The sequence below is a fragment of the Capricornis sumatraensis genome, chromosome 2 (genome assembly GCF_032405125.1).
Source record: "Capricornis sumatraensis isolate serow.1 chromosome 2, serow.2, whole genome shotgun sequence".
Classification (NCBI taxonomy): Eukaryota; Metazoa; Chordata; class Mammalia; order Artiodactyla; family Bovidae; genus Capricornis; species Capricornis sumatraensis.
Window position 1 is genome coordinate 195,353,198 of NC_091070.1, and position 23,894 is coordinate 195,377,091.

The 23,894-nt window shown below is 41.5% G+C and overlaps 1 protein-coding gene across 4 annotated transcripts in view; it reads right to left on the bottom strand.

Annotated features, from left to right (window-relative positions):
• OSBPL9 (oxysterol binding protein like 9) overlaps positions 1 to 14,313 on the bottom strand; it is a 170,976-nt gene extending 156,663 nt beyond the window's left edge. For all 4 annotated transcript variants that reach the window (XM_068966060.1, XM_068966059.1, XM_068966057.1 and 1 more), the window contains exon 1: positions 14,203 to 14,313. In XM_068966060.1, coding sequence (XP_068822161.1) covers positions 14,203 to 14,313 — 111 coding nt within the window. The remainder of the gene's footprint in view (positions 1 to 14,202) is intronic.
• Positions 14,314 to 23,894: the final 9,581 nt, after the last annotated feature.

Sequence of the window (23,894 nt, forward strand, 5' to 3'; positions counted from 1 at the left end):
AAATTGTTACAACTATGATGTTTAGTTGTTATGTTGCAAAATAAATATTCTTAAACAACAAAAGTCTGTACATAGAAAGAAAGAAGACAATGGGCGAGAGGAAGGAGAAAGCAGAAAAAGGAGAAAAACCTATAGACTGAGATTCTCTAAAAATCTGTGAGTAGATGGAATCCAGAACACCCAAGGATTGGTGGTGTTGTTTAATTGCTAAGTTGTGTCCAACTTTTTTTGCAACCCATGGACTGTAGCTTGGCAGGCTCCTCTGTTCATGGGATTTCCCAGGCAAAAATACTACATTGGGTTGTCATTTCCTTCTCCAGGGGATCTTCTAAACCCAGGGACTGAACCTGCATCTCTTGCACTGGCAGGGGGATTCTTTAGCACTGAGCCACCAGGAAAGCCCACCCAAGGATTACTTCTTCCATTATGACAGGGAGGACGCAGGGAAGGAGAGGCAGGAAAATAGTTATACCAATAGGTGGCAGTACAAGGAGTTGAGAGTGTTCCCACCAAATGAACTCTATTGTCTCTGGGAAGCATGGTATCATCTATGAGAGACCGAGGAAAGAGGACGATCAAGAGACTAGAGACAGCTGCCAGAATGACAAACCAAATATTCATCCAATATTTCATTTATCCACCTATGCCATAAGAGTAATGCTAAAATAAAATAAATTCAATTAAACAAGTAGACAATCTTAGCATGAAGGCTCAATGTGAAAAAACTCCAGGAATCAGAATATTAACATTCATAATAATCTTTGTCATGTGAATGGGAAAAAAATAATTTGGAATACCTCAAAATACTTTCCCCAAATATGATTTCATTTATATGATTCCATGTATCATGTAAACTTAACTTTCACAAAAAAAGTAAAGTTTTTTTTTAAGTTTAAATTAGTCTAAGATGATTATCCCTTACAATACAGGAAATGAGAAGAAAAAGACTCAGCTGTCCATGTGTTTTTCTCTATAAGCAGTAAAAGGAAATAGGTCCTTAATCTAAATCTCTTGAGCATTGTTCTAGCTAGCTTTGACTGGCATTATATAACTAGTTGAAAATCTAATCCTATGACAACTGCCACATATAAGAGTAGCATATTTAAGAATAGCTCTACTTTCTATCCTTCTACAAATTACTATCATCAACAAAACTGCCTGCAATAAAGCAAGAACTTACTGCTTGTCTGATGTAACACACTAACCAAAAGATCCCACACAGTTCTACAGGGTAAGCATGATTAACACAAAAGCCACTGTTATTAATATAAGCTTAATCAGGTTTTACATAAACCATAAACACATTTACTATCAGTATATTCTGCAATGATTCCAAAACAACCTTCTACATCACATTTCTTAGTTTAAAGGGCCTTGGACATTCCATTCACTATGAGAATGATGTACTATATTTATAGGGCTTGAAAATTATAATGCTAGTAGTACTACCAAGGAGTTTACAAGCTTGCTGTACAGATAAAGAATACAATAGAGACTTCCCTAGCGGTCCAGTGGTTAAAAAGCCACACTTTACACTTTAGAGGGTGCAGGTTCCATCCCTGGTTGGAGAACTAAGATCCCACACGCCATGCACAGCGCAGCCAAACAAAACAAAATCACAAAAGAGAAAAACTAAGGTTGACTAGGGTATTCAAGGAAACCACAAGACATAAAATGTCCACATAATTCTTTTCAGGGCATTTAGATTAGGTACAATTTTTCTTGTGTTCCTTTTGCAATTCTAAAGCTATTTTATTAATTTGGATTATTAGGAGTTACCCCGCGTCCGAGCTTAGTGGCGGCGGGGAGGAGACACCCCGCGTCCGAGATCAGGGGCGGCCAGCAGAAGCCACCTGGCACCCGAGGCCAGGGGCGGTGACCTTGAGGAGCCACCCGGAGCCCGAGGCCAGGGGCGGCAGCTGGGAGGAGCCACCCACACCCGAGGCCAGGGCCAGCAGCTGGGAGGAGCAACCCGAGGAGTGGTGGGTGCGCAGCACAGGAGGACCTAGAGGAGCTATCCCACTTTGAAGGTCAGGAAGGGCGGCAGTAAGGAGATACCCCTCCTCCAAGGTAAGAGGCAGCGGCTGTGCTTTGCTGGAGCAGCCGTGAAAAGATACCCCACACCAAGGTAAGAGAAACCCAAGTAAGATGGTAGGTGCTGCAAGAGGGCATCAGAGGGCAGACACACTGAAACCATACTCACAGAAAACTAGTCAATCTTATCACACTAGGACCACAGCCTTGTCTAACTCAATGAAACCAAGCCACGCCTACAGTCCAACCCAAGACGGGTGGGTCATGGTGGAGAGGCCTGACAGAATGTGGTCCAGTGGGGAAGGGAATGGCAAGCCACTTCAGTATTCTTGCCTTTAGAACCCCATGAACAGTATGAAAAGGCAAAATGATAGGATACCAAAAGAGGAACTCCCCAGGTCAGTAGGTGCCCAATATGTTACTAGAGATCAGTGGAGAAATAACTCCAGAAAGAATGAAGGGATGGAGCCAAAGCAAAAACAATACCCAGTTGTGGATGTGACTGGTGATAGAAGCAAGATCCGATGCTGTGAAGAGCAATATTGCATAGGAACCTGGAATGTCAGGTCCACGAATCAAGGCAAATTGGAAGTGGTCAAACAAGAGATGGCAAGGGTGAATGTCGACATTTTAGGAATCAGCGAACTAAAATGGACTGGAATGGGTGAATTTTACTCAGATGACCATTACACCTACTACTGCGGGCAGGAATCCCTCAGAAGAAATGGAGTAGCCATCACGGTCAACAAAAGAGTTCGAAATGCAGTACTTGGATGCAATCTCAAAAATGACAGAATGATCTCTGTTCATCTCCAAGGCAAACCATTCAATATCACAGTTATCCAAGTCTATGCCCCAACCAGTAACGCTGAAGAAACTGAAGTTGAACGGTTTTATGAAGACCTACAAGATCTTTTAGAACTAACACCCAAAAAAGATGTCCTTTTCATTATAGGGGACTGGAATGCAAAAGTAGGAAGTCAAGAAACACCTGGAGTAACGGGCAAATTTGGCCTTGGAATGCGGAATGAAGCAGGGCAAAGACTAATAGAGTTTTGCCAAGAAAATGCACTGGTCATAGCAAACACCCTCTTCCAACAACACAAGAGAAGACTCTACACATGGACATCACCAGGTAGTAAACACCAAAATCAGACTGATTATATAGTTTGCAGCCAAAGATGGAGAAGCTCTATACAGTCAACAAAAACAAGACCAGGAGCTGACTGTGGCTCAGATCATGAACTCCTTATTGCCAAATTCAGACTTAAATTGAAAAAAGTAGGGAAAACCGCTAGACCATTCAGGTATGATCTAAATCAAATCCCTTATGATTATACAGTGGAAGTGAGAAATAGATTTAAGGGACTAGATCTGATAGATAGAGTGCCTGATGAACTATGGATTGAGGTTCATGACACTGTACAGGAGACAGGGATCAAGACCATCCCCAAGGAAAAGAAATGCAAAAAAGCAAAATGGCTGTCTGGGGAGGCCTTACAAATAGCTGTGAAAAGGAGAGAGGCGAAAAGCAAAGGAGAAAAGGAAAGATATAAGCATCTGAATGCAGAGTTCCAGAGAATAGCAAGAAGAGATAAGAAAGCCTTCTTCAGTGATCGCTAAAATAGAGGAAAGAAATGCAAAGAAATATAAAGAAAGACTAGAGATCTCTTCAAGAAAATTAGAGATACCAAGGGAACATTTCATGCAAAGATGGGCTCGATAAAGGACAGAAATGGTCTGGGCCTAATAGAAGCAGAAGATATTAAGAAGAGGTGGCAAGAATACACAGAAGAACTGTACAAAAATATCTTCACGACCCAGATAATCATGATGATGTGATCACTAATCTAGAGCCAGACATCTTGGAATGTGAAGTCAAATGGGCCTTAGAAAGCATCACTATGAACAAAGCTAGTGGAGGTGATGGAATTCCAGTTGAGCTGATTCAAATCCTGAAAGATGATGCCGTGAAAGTGCTGTACTCAATATGCCAGCAAATTTGGAAAACTCAGCAGTGGTCACAGGACTGGAAAAGGTCAGTTTTCATTCCAATTCCAAAGAAAGGCAACGCAAAAGAATGCTCAAACTACCGCACAACTGCACTCATCTCACACGCTAGTAAAGTAATGCTCAAAATTCTCCAAGCCAGGATTCAGCAATACGTGAACCGTGAACTCCTTGATGTTCAAGCTGGTTTTAGAAAAGGCAGAGGAACCAGAGATCAAATTGCCAACATCCGCTGGATCATGGAAAAAGCAAGAGAGTTCCAGAAAAACATCCATTTCTGCTTTATTGAGTATGTCAAAGCCTTTGACTGTGTGGATCACAATAAACTGTGGAACATTCTGAAAGAGATGGGAATATCAGACCACCTGACCTGCCTCTTGAGAAATCTGTATGCAGACCAGGAAGCAACAGTTAGAACTGGACATGGAACAACAGACTGGTTCCAAATAGGAAAAGGAGTACGTCAAGGCTGTATATTGTCACCCTGCTTATTTAACTTCTATGCAGAGTACATCATGAGAAACACTGGACTGGAAGAAACACAAACTGGAATCAAGATTGCCGGTAGAAATATCAATAACCTCAGATATGCAGATGACACCACCCTTATGGCAGAAAGTGAAGAGGAACTAAAAAGCCTCTTGATGAAAGTGAAAGAGGAGAGTGAAGAAGTTGGCTTAAAGCTCAACATTCAGAAAACGAAGATCATGGCATCTGGTCCCATCACTTCATGGGAAATAGATGGGAAAACAGTGGAAACAGTGTCAGACTTTATTTTTTTGGGCTCCCAAATCACTGCAGATGGTGATTGCAGCCATGAAATTAAAGACGCTTACTCCTTGGAAGAAAAGTTATGATCAACCTAGATAGTATATTCAAAAGCATAGACATTACTTTGCCGACTAAGGTCCGTTTAGTCAAGGCTATGGTTTTTCCTGTGGTCATGTATGGATGTGAGAGTTGGACTGTGAAGAAAGCTGAGCACCGAAGAATTGATGCTTTTGAACTCGGGTGTTGGAGAAGACTCTTGAGAGTCCCTTGGACTGCAAGGAGATCCAGCCAGTCCATTCTGAAGGAGATCAGCCCTGGGATTTCTTTGGAAGGAATGATGCTAAATCTGAAACTCCAGTACTTTGGCCACCTCATGCGAAGGGTTGACTCATTGGAACAGACCCTGTTGGTGGGAGGGATTTGGGGCAGGAGGAGAAGGGGACGACAGAGGATGAGATGGCTGGATGGCATCACTGACTCGATGGACGTGAGTCTGAGTGAACTCTGGGAGTTGGTGATGGACAGGGAGGCCTGGCGTGCTGCAATTCATGGGGTTGCAAAGAGTCGGACACAACTGAGCGACTGAACTGAACTGATGTAAGCTTAATAAACAACATATTTGATATAACCAAGAAGTTTATTTACAAAAGTATAAACTCACTTTTAAATGCTTGATGGGAGTAGTACTGATACATTTCTAGGAGAATCTGAGTTTCCCTCTTTTACATCTTTGCAAGAAAAACACATTTATTTAAGCTCTTCAAAAACCTAAAATCCAAGAATCAGATGAGAGATTTTATCACCTTCCAGACATTGCTAAGGACTGTCAAGTAATATTTAAATGCATTCAGATTACCAGTGGTTTTGAAACGCAAAGTCACTATGAGTCTCTTCCAGCTAGCATGTTAACAGCAAAACACATCATTTCTCCAATGATTCCTTTTAAAGAAAACCTTGAGTGCCCCTGACAACTTACTAACTTTTCTCTCTGAAATGTCATAAAGACAATACAAAACAAGAAAGAGTGTTAAATACTTACAGTTCATGACTAAACAAATCATATTTTATAATCTCAACTAGCTCCTCTTCAGTTCAGTTCAGTTGCTCAGTCGTGTCCGACTCTTTGCAACCCCATGAATTGCAGCACGCCAGGCCTCCCTGTCCATCACCAACTCCCGGAGTTCACTCAAACTCATGACCATCGAGTCAGTGATGCCATCCAGCCATCTCATCCTCTGTCGTCCCCTTCTCCTCCTGACCCCAATCCCTCCCAGCATCAGGGTCTTTTCCAATGAGTCAACTCTTCGCATGAGGTGGCCAAAGTACTGGAGTTTCAGCTTTAGCATCAGTCCTTCCAATGAACACCCAGGACTGATCTCCTTTAGGATGGAGTGGTTGGATCTCCTTGCAGTCCAAGGGACTCTCAAGAGTCTTCTCCAGCACCCGAGTTCAAAAGGATCAATTCTTCGGTGCTCAGCTTTCTTCACAGTCCAACTCTCACATCCATACATGACCACAGGAAAAACCACAGCCTTGACTAGCCGGACCTTTGTTGGCAAAGTAATGTCTCTACTTTTTAATATGCTCTCTAGGTTGGTCATAACTTTCCTTCTAAGGAGTAAGCGTCTTTTAATTTCATGGCTGCAATCACCATCTGCAGTGATTTGGGAGCCCAAAAAAATAAAGTCTGACACTGTTTCCACTGTTTCCCCATCTATTTCCCATGAAGTGATGGGACCAGATGCCATGATCTTCGTTTTCTGAGTGTTGAGCTTTAAGCCAACTTTTTCACTCTCCCCTTTCATCAAGAGGCTTTTTAGCTCCTCTTCACTTTCTGCCATAAGGGTGGTGTCATCTGCATATCTGAGGTTATTGATATTTCTCCCGGCAATCTTGATTCCAGCTTGTGCTTCTTCCAGCCCAGCATTTCTCCTGATGTACTGTAAGTTAAATAAGCAGGGTGACAATATACAGCCTTGACGTACTCCTTTTCCTATTTGGAACCAGTCTGTTGTTCCATGTCCAGTTCTAACTGTTGCTTCCTGACCTGCATATAGGCTTCTCAAGAGGCTCCTTTTACAACCTGGTTAATTTCAATGTGACCCTAGTTATTCCTTTTTCCAGTTCCCATGGCCACTAATCTAAATCTTTACTACATTCCTTAAATCTTTACTCTCATCTTTAAAAGTACCCTGCTTCCCATCCCTAAAACATTTAAGCATACTCCTACCTTAGAAACTCTTTCCTCTCAGTTCCATATTCCTTTGTTTCTCTTTCATAATGAAACAACTTGAGCAATCTACATTCATCTTCTTTATTTCTTGCCTCCTATTTACTCTTCAAATCACTCTGACTTCCAAACTTCTGACTCCATGGAAACTTCTCTTCTTCAGGGCATCAGTGATATCCAAATTGATCAATCCAATGAGTATTTTTAAGATTTCATCTATTCAATTCTCTCAACAGTATTCAAGTCAGTTCCTGCCTTGACTCCACATTCTGTTTTTTCTTGGATATCTCTGACTGTCCCTTTTCACTCTTCTGTGCAGGCTCTTTTCTCTACCCAAATCCCTTAGAAACGATTGTGATGGCTTAAAATCCCTCCATAAATTGACACTCCTTTCAAAAGGTAGAGGCTAATTCTCTTTCCCATGCCTAAAATTCCCATCCCCTGTAGCATGAACTGAATTTAAAGATTCATTTCTAATGAATAGAAGAAGGCAAAAGTGATGTTCTCAGACCAGGTCAAATAGGCACTTCAGCTTTCTCCTTGCTCTCCCTTGGATTACTCCTTCTGGGTGAAGCCAGATAGATGCCCTGTCACAATGACACTCATGTAGCCCAACAGAGAGGTTAGCTGGTGAGGAACTGAAGCCACCTTCCAGGAGCCAGTAAGGACTAAGGCTTTCTGCCAACAGACATGAGAGTGAGTCATCTTGGAAGCAAATCCTCCAGCTCCAGTCAAGTCTTTCAAATGACTGCAGACATAGCCAATGTCTTGACTGCAACTTCATGAGAGACCTTGAGCCCAAAGTTTTGAGCCACAGATAATAAATGTTTATTGTTTTAAGTGGCTAAAATCATCATGGGCAATTTGTTATAAAGCAATAGATACCTAATCCAATGGTGTTTCTCAGTGTTCTATCTAAAGCTCTCTATTATTCCCACTCATTCACTCTCATCTCTCCATATGTGTAAAGCTAATATTTATCTGTAGCCCAGATTTTTTTCTTAAGTTCCAGACTATGCAATATCTTTACTTCAATTTCAACATGCCCCAAAGCAACTACCGTTCTCCACCCAACCTATACTTATCTTCCCTATCATCATTCACTCAACTAAATCTAAAAACCTGGATTTCATCAAACTCCTCTTCCCTCTTCACTCACATCCAATCACTGAAATCTTGTCAATATGACTTCACTATTTCTCCATAACCCAAGTATTCTTTAAAAAATACAAAATTTACCTGAACCTATTGTTTAATTTTAAAAATCACAGAGAGACAACCAGACATCATGGGCCACTTGATGTACAGGTTCCCCCCGTTCCTAAAAAACCTTCCCTAAGCCAAAATGACATAAAGCAATGATGCAATTGCCTTAGGATACACCTTGCTACTGCTGCTAAGTCACTTCAGTCGTGTCCAACTCTGTGCAACCCCATAGACGACAGCATACCAGGCTCCTCTGTCCCTGGGATTTTCCAGACAAGAATATTGGACTGGGTTGCCGTTTCCTTCTCCAGGAGATCTTCCCAACCCAGGGATCAAACCCAGATCTCCCACGCTGTAGGCAGATGCTTTACCATCTGAGCCACTGGGGAAGTCAAAATAAACTGAGATAATGTAAAGATGCTCACAGACACAGTTCAAAACTACAGCAGCTTGCTACTATGTGTTAATAGTTCCCAGCATGCAAGCATGCTAAGTCGCTTCAGTTGCATCTGACTCTCTGTGACCCTACAGACCTCCAGGCTCCTCTGTCCATGGGATTCTCCATACAAGAATACTGGAGTGGGTTGCCATACCCTTCTCCTTGGGATCCTCCCAACTCAGGGATTGAATCTGCATCTCTTATGTCTCCTGCATTGGCAGGTGGGTTCTTTACCACTAGTGCCACCTAGGAAGCCCATAGGTCCCAGGGAAGGAACTTACTGGTGTCATTTTTGCTGCTTGGGGCACTCACTGATTCTATAGCAGCTCGCTGCAAAAAAAAAAAAAAACCTCTGAATGCTATTTTCACTTTTTGTGTATTTGCCAAAAAAGCAAAAATCCTCTTTGGATTTCTTTTGGTTAGCAAAAACAGGTACTAAATAGGTCTTTTCTAAAAATGAAGTAGGGTAAAGCAAACTATCAGAAAGTGGAGATACTTGTAATATGTTCCACCTACAAAGTATTCCTGCCCAAAGTGGGGGGAAAAAGCTGAATTTGATTAAGCTTCTAGCTCTAAGTATCAGTTTATAGGAAACATGGAGGATAAAGAACATGTTTAAATACACCACAAGAATACTCTCAGCAAAATCCAGAATGTGGAAAATCTACAGAATAATTTGCTTTCTTCAACAAATGAATGGCAAAGAAAAAGAGGGAGGGAAGACCTACGGAGTTAAAAAGACTCAGTCTTACGTGTGGATCTTGTTTGGAATTCTGACTCAAATAAACCAACTGGTGAGGGACAGATGTTTGAGAAAAATCAAGGAAATTAAACACTGTAAAACATATTAAAATATTCACAAATGAAATAATGAGACATTTGGGATGTGCTTTAAAGTAATCCAGTGGGGTAGGAAGGAGCTTTGGGAGTATTAATAAGAATTCATTTTACTATCATCCTTCGTATATGTTTCAAACAAATTTTGTATTATAAAAGTTTTTTCCACAACAAAAAGTGCTTACAACACTTAAGTGACTTTCCACTGCGCTGAGTGAAAAGTTCAAATTCCTTAGCTCAGTTTACCAAGAAAGTCTTTCATTATCTGGCCCCTGCTTCTCTTTCCCTCTCACACATTATTGCCCACCTCACAGCCTAAATTCCAGGACTAACAAGCTCCTTACTCTTGTCTCTTTTAAAAACATCTATTCCCTCTATCTCAAGCAGTTTTCCCTCTCTGCTTACATGGCTAATCTCTACTCACCATTCAGGTCAAAGCAAACCTACCTCTTAAGGAAATCTTTTCTGATACTCCAAGACAGAGGCAAGCTGCCCACCTGTGTACCTCCCAACATCCTATTCTTCCCCATCACAGCTCTTACTTGATGTACACCCCGGCAGACTCTAGGCATCATGAGAACATGGACTATTCCCATCTTATTTACCATTTTAACCCATCTTCCCAGCATAGTGCCTAGCACATAGTACATCCTCAGTAAACATTTGATAATCAAAAGGTATGAACACCTGCTTTCTAGTCTTCCAACTCCTCGCATATCTATATCTCCTTCAATTTTCTTTCCTTTCTTGTCTTTCTCTGTGATCATGATTCTCATAAATGGTTAGCTGTTTACAGTGTTTCCAAATTTATATCTTTATCCCTTCCTGAGTATCTCAATTAATAAATATTCAACTCACAGGGGACTTCCCTGATGGTCCGATGGTTAAGAATCCACCTGCCAATGCAGGGGACACTGGTTTGCTACCTGGTCCAGAAACTAAGATTCCACATGCCGGGGGGCAACTAAGTTCATGTGGCACAACCACTGAAGGCCTTGCGCCCTACAGCCTGTGTACGCAACAAGAGAAGCCACCACAATGAGAAGCCCACACACCACAATTAGAGAAAAGCCCGTCAGCAACAACAAAGAACCCATCTGCCACAAGGAAGACAGTACAGCTCACCCTCAAATTCAACTAACAAATTCTATGCTATAATCTAACAGATCCTCATCTCCAGGCCTGACCTATGGCTCCAAATACCTTCTGGATTCAATCTCCTGTTATCTCCCTACATGCCTTTACATTAAAGAAGCTCAGAAATTCTCAATATCTTCTTAACGGACTTTATGTTCTCAGGTTTCCCAATTTGTGTCTATTTCCCACTGCCTGAAATGCCCTTCTTCTCTTCTACCTTTAAGTCTCGGCCCAAATGTCTCTCTAGCCTTTTTTAGGCAATGTTCCCACAGCAGTCTATTCTTACTTCTACTGTAGAATTTATCATACTTTTTTGAAATTATGTTTAGGTGTCTACTCTGCAAGATTTTGAGATCTTAGATAGAAGGGACTCTCTCCTTCATGCTTTTATCTCCAGCATATATATATATAGTAAAGTGAAAATGAAAGTCGCCCAGTTGTGTCTGACTACTTGAAACCTCATGGACTATACACTCCATGGAATTCTTCAGGCCAGAATACTGGAGTGGGTAACCTTTCCCTTCTCCAGCAGATCTTCCTGACCCAGGAATCAAACGGGGGTCTCCTGCATTCCAGGCAGATTCTTTACCAACTGAGCTATGAGGGAAGTCCATATATAAAGTGCCTATTAAAAAGTCCCAAATAAATGCTTCCTGAATAAACCACTGTTTCTAATAATTAAAAGACAGGAGCATGACCCGAAAAGGTTGCCTAAATCTATTTTCTAAAGAAGGTGATCAATTTCTCTGTTCCTGTATTAAACAGAATATCTACTAAATGGTTTTTCAAGAACTGAAAATTTACATACTATGAAAATAAAAGAAATGTAAAATAAAAAAAACTATTCATTCCCAGAGGACAGATTAGGGTCTGGACCCAGGACCAAAAGATCCAGGTGAAGGTGAGGTTTGGGTGAAACTATTTAGTTCACAGCAATTCCCGTGATCTTTTCCAAAACCTTGAGATTATCTCAATATCAATTTTTGGTATAGGCCAACTCTAAAGCAAGGTCAATCTAGTTTCGTTCAGGGTTTTCATGGCCACCCTACAATAGACAGACCTCCAACTACAGAGCCAGACCAGAGAGCAAGTGATTTTGGAAACAAGGAATAGAGTGACTTGCTATTTACTGCTCTGCTTAAAATGCTGTGCAACTATTCAGATAATCTTCCTGGAAGATGCAGCTCAAAGTTATCAGCCGCATGCAGATCATTAAGATATACCTTCATCCTTCCAAATTCTAATGTAATGAAACAAAGTCGAAGTGTACAGAATTCACTGCCATATTCAACGTGTCTCCTACTTTCTCTTTAAGTGAATACCTAGCCTTTTCTCATCTTTACTGGACCTCCTTTAATTTGGCATTGAGTATCATCTTATTTTCACAAGATCATTTTATTTTACAATATTTCTCTGTTGTTTCTCTGCAAACAAATACTTTAACACCAAAAAACAAGGGAAAAAAAGAAATTTCTAAACATCCATTAGTGAGAAATATGATACCTCCTTCTACTGGCAAGGATGTTTCATAGTTTAATCTCAGAAGGGAGGATAAGTAATGGGAGGGAGAAGAAAGAAACATAATTTTAAAAGCCATATTTAGCCAAAGACAAGGAGAAATTTGTCAAGATACTCAGAAACTAAAAGGGCAAGGAGGCAGAAAAAAGATATGCCAAAGTGAGAAAAACAGGAAAAAAAGAAGATTCTGTCAGGGAGAGGTGTTCCCAAGAACCCCAGCTTGGGGCCCCTCCAGTGTGGCCCTAAATTCAGACCCACACAAATTTGGGATCTGTAGAGTAACTTCATTCCATAGTGCCACTGAAATTACTTTGAATGGGCTGGAAAGGGTCCATGGGATTTTCTGATTATCACTTCTACTGAAACTTATTATTACTCTTCATCAATCTGAACTATGAGATTTCATAATTCCAGAGTTTTCAGGATATAATGTGCATTTGTCTCTCTTTCATAGCTAGCTAATCTTGAACAATGTATTTAAATTTCATTCAGGTTTGTTTAGTCTTTTCCCCCTTCTAAATTATGTAAAGAAAGGAAGTTGGTGTGAAAGTTTTTACTTTTTACTCCTGTAGGTTTGTCTTTAGCAACTCAAAGATTGCATTTTTCTCATTCCTGTAGTGAAAGTGAAGTGTAAAGGAAAAAGAAAGCCAGGTTATTTAGACTCCTGATAACACTGCTTACTGCTAGCTCTGTGACCTTGAGCAAATCGCTGAAAAGCCTGGAGCCTCAGATTCCAAAACTGTAAAATGGGGATAATGAATACTTTATTCTGCAGTTATTGTCAGTAAAAAGAATCAAGGGAACCACCTTATTAGAATATAAGCTCCAGGGAAAAGGAATAGTGAATATCTTGAACTTTGCTGATTCTCGCTCACATGCACACGCATGAGCACACACACCCACACACACCCAACCTAAAGCAATAATAATCAACACGTAGTGGGCGCTCAATAAATATTTAACGAAAAAATATCAATACTAGTGTCCCCATTCCTCTAGTTGACATTAATCCTTCTCCCATAATCATAATTTTTTCTCTTCTGTCTTCTATTATTTTCTAAAGCCTTCAGGACATTCTGTTTTGTCGTTTGAAGAGGCTTCCTCCCTCTCATTGGCTATTATTAACTAGACACCATTCAGAGACACTACCTTTGGAAGTAATTTCTCTAATTCCACCCACCTTTCATTTCTAACGCGTCGGGGGTGGAGCCAGAGTCAGAACATAAGATTCTCACCAATTCATGGACCTTTTCCCACAGTCACTGATTTGTGTTTAACGACACTGAAGCCCTTAACTCAGCCCTTCCCAGAATATAACTTTCAGGAGACATCGCAGTCTCTCTTCGCTAACAAGAGACTCCTGTGTAAGAAATCCTCCGCTCTCAAAAGTTAAGGCGTCGGTTACGCTCGCCCCCCGCTGAATGGAAGAGAGTCCTGTGAAAGAGACACTCAACTTGGGCAGACTGGAGGGATTTCAGAATCCTTCAGGTTGAGCAACGGCCAGTCACTTCAGGACCTGGCCAAGCTCGTCAGACCTTCAGGACCTGGCCAAGCTCGTCAGACCACTGCTCTAAGAAAGCAGCGCTCCTCAATCCCTGGAGGGAAGCTAAGGGGCGCGGCCGTCTACAGGGCCTGGTGGGGGACACCGTCAAGTCCATGATAACATGTGGAAACTGCACAGACCCCGAGACCGAACCCATCAAGCCACGACTACAACCATCTACCTACCTACAACGCGCCTCCGTTTACCCCCCAACAAATACCGGACCCTAAGAAAGGAACAAGGCTCGCCCCCACCCCATAAATCACACAACCGGTGCCTACTTGTTGGCTGCGCGAGCATCTCTTTCACCCTCATTGGCTATCCGGGGCGCAAAACCCTCCCCTACGAGGGAACCCTCCCGTACGGCGGCACCCCCATCCTAACCACCTCTACCGGGCAACCAAAAAGCCTGGTCCCCACCTCCACCCAGGAATCGCGACTCCCAAGGCAGCCGAGGCTTTGCCTCCAAGGACTTACTGTGTAGTAGGAGAGCAGCCCTGCATTGTAGTCCAGCACGAACCAACGGTACTGCCAGCCCTTCATTACGTTAGTCCATTTACTCAGCGGCCCTTCCATGATGGACGCCATCTTGGGAGCCGCCAGTGACAACAAACGGCCTGACGTCACTCGCCTATAAGGCTTTCAACATTCGGTGGGCGTGGTCATCGCCGACAGAGGCGGGCCTAGGGCGGGGCCAGCAACTGCTTCCCGCCTTGGTGGACTCGGGGACCCACGCCTCCAGCTATAAAACTCAAAAAACCGATTTTCTTAGGGAGTCTGTTGTGTGTAGGACTCCGTTCCCCAAATGTGAAGAATTCAAGCATGAATACTGAAGTTAAGATTACTTATTAACGTAGATAATTTTACTGCCCATTACTTTGCCGACTAAGGTCCGACTAAGGTCCGTCTAAGTCAAGGCATGGTTTTTCCTGTGGTCATGTATGGATGTGAGAGTTGGACTGTGAAGAAAGCTGAGCGCCGAAGAATTGATGCTTTTGAACTGTGGTGTTGGAGAAGACTCTTGAGAGCCCCTTGGACTGCAAGGAGATCCAACCAGTCCATTCTGAAGGAGATCAACCCTGGGATTTCTTTGGAAGGAATGATGCTAAAGCTGAAGCTCCGGTACTTTGGCTACCTCATGCGAAGAGTTGACTCATTGGAAAAGACCCTGATGCTGGGAGGGATTGGGGGCAGGAGGAGAAGGGGACGACCCAGGATGAGATGGCTGGATGGCATCACAGACTCGATGGACTTGAGTCTGAGTGAACTCCAGGAGTTGGTGATGGACAGGGAGGCCTGGCGTGCTGCGATTCATGGGGTCACAAAGAGTCGGACACGGCTGAGGAACTGAGCTAAACTGAATGATACCTTACACATGCAAATAATTTCACATCTGATATTCATTTAAGCAATTATTTCACAAACCCATTCATTTAATAAATATTTTTTGTTTTGTGCTAGATACTCTTAGGCTTGGGGGTTCAGCAAAGACTTCATGAGGCGAAAAGGCAATAAAAAAATAGTAAATTATATAGTATATGACAATTTGGTAATTTGGAGACAAATTAAGCAAGTAAAGAGGCAAAGGGTAAGGGGCTGCAATTTTAAGTTCCCAAATTGTGAAGGCCTGAGTGAGAAGGTAACTTTTGAGCAAAGACCTGAAGAAAGAGGAGGGAGGCTGGCAAAGGAAGAGCAAATTGTTCTTTGTAAGTAGAGTAGTGAGCCAGGGAGAAGGTAGTTGGAGACAAGGTCAGAGAAGTAAGAGCAGATTTCTTAGAGCCTATAAAGACAATGGAAGTATTGTCCGAGTATATTGAGACAATCTTTGAGGTCCTGGCAATGCAACACTGAAGGAGACAAACAGATTCCTATTTAAGAGTTAGTGTGATGGAAAGCAAACACAAAACAAGTAAACATGAAAAATATCTAATAGTGATGAATGTCTTGTGGAGAATTTAAGTAAGTGGATGTAATAGGAAGCCAATGGGTAGCTACTTTTAAAGTGTATAATTGAGTGGTTGTGTAAGGCATCCCAGGAAAGGGCATTGAGATGTGAAGGATAAGGGAACTAAGAAGCAGGGCACTGGCTAGAAGTGGCTGTGAAGTCAACAGAGAGGTTTGTGCTGTGAATCTCTATTTGCTGATAACAGAAGCTCTAGGAAAAAAGAATATCACTGAAGGAGGTAGATAAAGAGAACCTATTTACTAGCTAATCAAGTTGGGTAAAGATCTAAAGATCAAATTATTTATGCTGATATCCTTTTTCTGTTTCATTGAGATATAATTGACACACAACATTGTATGAATTTAAGATGTGCATGATTTGGGAATTTCCCTGGTGGAACAGTGGTTAATGCCATGCTCCCAATGCAGTTGGCGTGAGTTCAAGGATCCCTGGAAGGGGAGCTAAGATCCCATGTGCCATGTAGTGTGGCCAAAAAAACCCCCAAATATATGCATGTGTATATTGTGAAATGATTACCACATTACATTTAGTTAACTCATCACCTCACCTCAAAATTTTTTTTTCTTGTGATAAGAATTTTTACTCTCTTAGCAACTCTCAAATATATAATACAGTATTATAACTATAGTAACCATGCTTCACACTACATTCCTACAACTTACTTATCTCATAACTAGAACTTTTTGCCTTTTGACCAACTTTTAGTTTCATGTAGTCCCCTTGCTTATTTTTGCTTTTGTTGCTTTGTGCTTTAGGTGTCATATCCAAAAAAAATCATTGCCCAGGCTGATTTCAAGAAGCTTTCCTGTATGTTTTCTTCTAGGAGTTTTATGGTTTCAGGTCTTACAATTAAGTCTCTAACTGATCTTGAGTTAATTGTTGTGAATGGTTTAAAATAAGGATCTAGTTTTAATCTTCTTCATATGAATTGGCACCATTCATTGCAAAGACTACTTTTTCCCTAATGAATGAGCATTCTTGGCTCTCATGTCAAAGATTAGTTGATTGTATATACATGGGTTTATTTCTGTATTCTTGATTCTGTTCCACTGGCCTATGCATCTGTTTTTATGCCAGTGTCATACTGTTTTGATTACTATAGCTTTGTAATATAGTTTGAAACCAGGGTGTAAGATGCCTCCAGCCATGTTATTCTTTCTCAGGATTGCTTTGGCTTTTCAGACTCTTTTGTGGTTCCAAATGAATTTTAGGATTTTTTTTTTCTATCTTTGTAAAAAACGCCACTGGAATCTTGAGAGGAATTTCACTGAATCTATAAGAGGCTTTGGATATATGAACATTTTAACAGTATTAATTCTTCTGATTCATGAACACAAAACATCTTTCTATTTATACATTCCTCTTCCAGTTTCTTTCATTAATGTTTTATAATTTGTAGTACACAGATCTTTTACCTCCTTGGTTAGATTTATTTTTAAGTATTTTATTGTTTTCGTTGCTATAAAATGATGTCCCATAGGGTTAACAGAAGCTGGAGCCTAAACAGAAGACCTTGAGTGTGTCTTACAGAACAGCAGTTTATAACCTGCCGTCGCTGATCAGGTCTGCTTCCAGTTTGTTTGATTTATTTTTCCCTTTCTCTAACTTCATACCCTCCAAGCTTAACATAGCCTAGGTAATATGTCACCATACTACTTCTCTTTTTAAAACATTTTTGTTTATTTATGGCTGTGCTGGGTCTTTTTTGCTGCCTATGGGCTTTCTGTATTTGTGGTGTGTGGGCTTCTCATTGCGGTGGCTTCTCTTGTTGCAGATCATGGGCTCCAGAGCGTGCAGGCTTCAGTGTACAGACCAGTAGTTGCAGCTCATGGGCTCAGTAGTTGTGGTGCCCAAGCTTCGTTGCCCAGAGGCAGGTGGACTCTTCCCAGATCAGGGATTGAACCATGTCTCCTGCAGTGGCAGGTGGATTCTTTACCACTGGACCGCCAGGGAAGTCCCACCACACACTTCTTAACACTCCTATAGATAACACTTCTGACATATGGATCACTATGGTAACAGGAGATTAAGTTGTTTTCCAGAAATTTGGGATTGGTTTTTGCCTAGTTCCAACTGGCTAAGACTAGTGGAGACCACCAACCCTAAAACTGGGCCTGCTCGAAACACTGATTACCTCACCTTTTCCTTACCTCCAATCACATTTCCTCACACCTAAAATCACCCTGCTTCTTTATCCCATAAACGTCACAGACCTGTCCCCTTCAGGGAGACAGATCTGAAATTTGTTCTCCTGTCTCCTTGCTTGGCTGCCTTGTGAACAAACTCTTTCTTTACTGCAAAGCTTTGTGTTTTACTTTAGCTTTCAGTCAGGCAAACAAACCTCATTTGGTAACACTATTGTAAATGGGATTGTCTTTTTTGCATATGATTTATTGTTAGTGTAGAGAAACATTGGGGCTTCCCCAGTGGCTCAGAAGCAAAGAATCTGCTTAAGTGCAGGAGATGTAGGTACTATCCCTGGGTTGGGAAGATCGCCTGGAGAAGGAAATGGCAACCCATTCCAGTTTTCTTGCTTGGAAAATCCCATGGACAGAGGTGCCTGGCGGGCTACAGTCCATGGGGTTGCAAAGAGTCAGACATGACTTAGCGCCTAAAAGCAACAACAAATAGAAACATTCTGATTTTTGTATATTTATTTGTATCCTGTAACTTTACTGAATTTGGTGATAAGATCTAACTTTTTTTGTGGCGTCTTTATGGTGACTGCAGCCATGAAATTAAAAGACACTTACTCCTTGGAAGAAAAGTTATGACCAACCTAGATAGTATATTCAAAAGCAGAGACATTACTTTGCCAACTAAGGTCCCTCTAGTCCAGGCTATGGTTTTTCCAGTAGTCATGTATGGATGTGAGAGTTGGACTGTGAAGAAGGCTAAGCGCCGAAGAATTGATGCGTTTGAACTGTGGTGTTGGAGAAGACTCTTGAGAGTCCCTTGGACTGCAAGGAGATCCAACCAGTCCATTCTGAAGGAGATCAACCCTGGGATTTCTTTGGAAGGAATGATGCTAAAGCTGAAGCTCCAGTACTTTGGACACCTCACGCGAAGAGTTGACCCATTGGAAAAGACTCTGATGCTGGGAGGGATTGGGGGCAGGAGGAGAAGGGGACGACAGAGGATGAGATGGCTGGATGGCATCACTGACTCGATGGACGTGAGTCTGAGTGAACTCTGGGAGTTGGTGATGGACAGGGAGACCTGGTGTGCTGCGATTCATGGGGTCACAAAGAGTCAGACACGACTGAGCGACTGAACTGAACTTAGGATTTTCTGTATATAAAATCATATCATCTGCAAACAGAAATTTTTACTTCTTCCTCTCTGATTTGGGTGCCTTTTACCTGCCTGATTTCTCTGACTAAGATTTCCAGTACTATGTTGCATAGGAGTGATGAGATTGTGTGCCCTTGTCTTGTTCCTAACCTTTGAGTAAAACTTTTCAAGTTTTCACCATGTGGTATGATGTTAGCCGTGGGTTTGTCATACATGGCGTCTACTATGGTGCAGTATATTCCTTCTATACCAAATTTGTTGAGAGTTCTTATCATGAATGGATATTGAGCCTTGTCAAATGCTTTAGGAAAAAAGCATTTATTGTGATGATCTTATAGTTTTTATTTTTCATTGTATTAATGTAATATGTCATGCTTATTAATTTGCATGTTGAACTACCCTTGCATCCCAGAGATGCATCTCACCAGATTACTGTGCATGATTGTTTGAATCATACAGTTGAATTTGATCTGCTAGTATTTTGTTGAGAATTTTTACATCTATATTCAGGGGGATCTTGGCCTGTAGTTTTTTTGTTTTCTTGTTGTGGTTCTGGCTTTGGTTTTAATAATATAATGCTGGTTTTGTAAAATGAGTCTTGGTGTATTCCCTTCTGTTCAGTTCTTTTTGAAGGGTTGAGAAAGATTGGCATTAATTTTTCTTTGAATGTTTGGTGAAATTCACCAGTAAAATCAGAAACAGGGATACTTCATCCATAGCAACAAAAGGGAGAGCAGAGGGTATGGGTTCAAATGCCACGGATTTGTAGTTTGGTGGTAGAGAGATGAATAAGCATCTATCTGCTTTTAGTTGAGCTCAAAGCTTAGTGGTTAAGAATGTGGACTCTGATGCCACACAACCTAGGTTTGAATCCTCAGACCCATCAGTTAATAACTACATGACATTAGGCAAGTTTCCTCACTTCTCTGTGCCTCTGTTTTTCCATCTTTAAAATGTGGATTATAAAAGGTTGCCTTCAGGATTAAATGAGCTCATATATGTGAGGACCTTAGAACAATAATACTAAGCAATTTATATATTCTAGTTCTTAAATTTTTCTGAAAGAAATATGCCATAAAATAAAAGAGGGGAAGGTTTGAAAGACAACCCTCAGAATGGGAAAAAATAATAGCAAATGAAACAATTGACAAAGGATTAATTTCCAAAATATACAAGCAGCTCATACAACTCAATGCCAGAAAAACAAACAACCCAATCAAAAAGCAGGAAAAAGACCTAAATAGACATTTCTCCAAAGATGACATACAGATGGCTAATAAACATGTGAAAAGATGCTCAACATCACTCATTATTAGAGAAATGCAAATCAAAACTATCACACCAGTCAGAATGGCCATCCTCAAAAAGTCTACAAACAATAAATGCTGGAGAGGGTATGGAGAAAAGAGAAACGCTCTTGCACTGTTAGTGGGAATGTAAATTGATACAGCCACTGTGGAAGACCGTATGGAGATTCCTTAAAAAACTAGGAATAAAACCACCATATGACCCAGCAATCCCACTCCTAGGCATATACCCCAAGGAAACCAAAATTGAAAAAGACACATATATCCCATTGTTCATTGCAGCACTATTTACAATAGCTAGAACATGGAAGCAACCTAGATGTCCATCGACAGATGAATGGATAAAGAAGTTGTGGTACATACACACAATGGAATGTTAATCAGCCATAAAAAGGAACGCTTTTGAGTCAGTTCTGATGAGGTGGATGAATGAACCTAGAACCTATTATACAGAGTGAAGTGAGTCAGAAAGAGAAAGATAAATAGGGCAAGGAGAACGTTGAGGATGAGAGACTTGTCTGTGTCCCTGGAAGCCTAACGTGCTATTGAATATGAGGCCCTTGCAGAGGAAGTTGGTTGCCCTCTGACTAGAGTGTGGAGAGACTGTGTTGACAGTGGAAGGGCCAAGCACTGTCTGTTAGCAGGAAGTGCCAGGGGGTCCTGGGTGGGTGGGTGCTGGGGTGCATCTTCATCAGAGCACGTGCCACGGAGGAGTCTGCACTCCCCACCTCCAGGTGTAGGACCCAGTGCAGCCGGAGGGGAGGGTGCATGCTCACACCTTGGGGGCAGAACAGGGGGTGAGGCAGACATTACTGTTGGAATGCGAACAACGGATGCAAGGACAAGTCTCTCTCTGAATTCCTCACTAAAAGAACCTGGTCAGTCGGAGAAGAAAACATTTTCATCATCAAGATGGGCTATTTGGGAAAGAAGTCTGTTATCTTCCCATATTTATTCAATAATAAACTCAGGTTTTTAAACCTTGACAATGCGCCACGTCTGTGAGTACAAAGCACTTCCCAGGAGACTGTGATTTACATCCATGCTTCTGCCATTTGGTAGGAGAAGCTGCTTTGTGATTTGTCATTGAAACAAGGTTGCAAACACATCCACAGAGAGAGTTTGAGTCTGTGTCACTTGTATTATGATATCCCAGGTGCCTGAATGGCCACCCCTGGGGGCGCGTCACATGGGACAGCCTGGGAGGAGACTTCTTCCGGCTCACATGTGCCTCTAGGAAGCGACAGCAGAACCAACTCGGTTTAAAAAATGTAAACTGGGATTTCCCTGGTGGTCCAGTGGTTAAGACTGCCCCTTCCAATGTAGGAAGTGTGGGTTCCATCCCTGGTGGCGGAAGCAAGAGTCCACATGCTTTGAGGCCAAAAAAACTGAAATATGAACCAGAAACAATACTGTAACAGATTCAATAAAGACTTTTAAAATGGCCCACATCAAAAACAAAATGAAAACTAACATGCATCAGGTTTTACTGTAGATACGTATATACAAGGACTTCCCTGGTGGCTTAGTGGTAAAAAAAAATATGCCTGCAATGCAGAAGACTCAGGTTCAATCCCTGGGTCAGGAAGATCCCTTGGAAAAGGGCATAGCAACCCGCTCTAGTACTCTTGCCTAGAGAATCCCATGGACAGAGAAGCCTGGCAGGCTGCAGTCCATAGGGTCACACAGAGTCGGACACAACTGAAGCGACTAAGCAGCAGCATCAACACCTATATATGGAATCTAGAAAAATGGTACTGAAGAATTTATTTACAGGGCAGCAGTGGAGAAACAGAAATAGAAAATAGACTTATGGACATGGGGAGAGGGGAGGAGAGGGTAAGATGTATGGAAAGAGTAACATGGAAACTTACATTACCATGTGTAAAATAGATATCCAACGGGAATTTGCTGTAAGGCTCAGGAAACTCAAACAGGGGCTCTGTGTCAATCAAGAGGGGTGGGATGGGGCAGGAGATGGCAGGGAGGTTCAAATGGGAGGGGATATATGTATACGTATGGCTGATTCATGTTGAGGTTTGACAGAAAATAACAAAATTCTGTAAAGCAATTATCCTTCAATAAATAAATAAAGAAAAGAGGGGAAGGTTTGAAAAGGTCATTTCAGAGAATGAGAAAGCAATAGAAGTAGCATAGGATTGCTGGGCAGTGTTGCATGCCCATTTAAGATTTATGGTCATGAATTTAAAGTGAGACCAGTCAACAGGGATATCAGCTTTTTTTCAGCAATGTCATGTTGAAGAATAAAGAGCAACGGGGTAAGCTCAAAGTGTGTAGAGAGATGAATTTATCCAAGTGAGTCAAGTGACAGGAGAGGACAATTGAGTTTACAGTGATATCCAGGGCTGTGATTATGATTATAAAACCTAGTTTAAGTAAGAAAGGAAGTGAGAATAAGAGATGAAAGAAGGATAAAACTACAAATCTTACTAAGGTCAAGGAAGCCCTGGAGTGGGAATAGGTAACCTGGAAGGGTAAGAAGTGGTGACTGAAAGATGATGGGACACCTGAAGTCAAGATTTTGGAAGTGAAACAGTTACTGATGAGGGCAAAGACCACATCACGATGAGATACGACCACAGCCATGGATTATTGAGGTCAATTAGAAGAACAGATTTGAGGATGAGGAGGTCCAGGAACTAGAAGTGAAAGAGTTTAAAGCATTGTCCTAGGACATGTTGAGAATAATGACAAGAACAGTAGTGTAAAAAAAGTGAGAGCTCAGGGCTAAAATCACCACTGAATGAGGACTAATGCCCAGAGGATGGGTAGATGTAGCAACAAAGCAGAATAGCAGGGGATGAAGTACAATGGCAAGGTCTTAAAGAAGCTAAGGTTTATGAAGGAGGCGAAATGGTTTAGAGGCAGCAAAGGGAACATTTAGTCTTAACACCCCTTTTAGTTGATAGAAAACGAACCCAAGAGACTACAAGTTTAAATAGCAATGCTGTAATTCACCACAGAATTATTGAGTGCTTCCTGTGTATCAGGCACTAGGCTAGACATTGCTATTACTAAAAAGAGTAAGATCCTTCCCCTAAACATGAGGGGTCTGAAACAGAAAGCAATATATAAACAGACAATAACAAGACAGAGTGATGAGTACTTTACACTTCTTCCTAATTCACTTTTACGATTCCTAGATGCATAAACATTTGGTTTAGCAGCCCTCCGTACACACCAAATAAAAGATATTATGAAAAAAAAAGATATTATGGAAGAAGCTAGAAGGTATATAACTATGTATTGTTTCTCTCCCATTTTAAATGTAGTCTCCATGAGAGTAGAGATTTTGTCTCACAACTGTATCTGCAGCAACCAAAGCAGAACCTGAAACATGGTTGGGGTTCTCCCTCTTTCTTCTCTTGCAAAGAGCTTCTGATCTAGTTTGATTCAGCAGTTCAATGTCTTAAAATTATATGGCATGAAAGACATTGGTTCAATGATATGTGGATGTAGTCCCTGCCCTCAGGGAGCTTCTAAGCTAGTGGGAAGGATGGGCCACACACATGAAAGTCAGAGTAAAATGAAAGAGGTGCAAAGAAAATGCAACTGGAAATCATAGAAAGAAGAAACCTGGT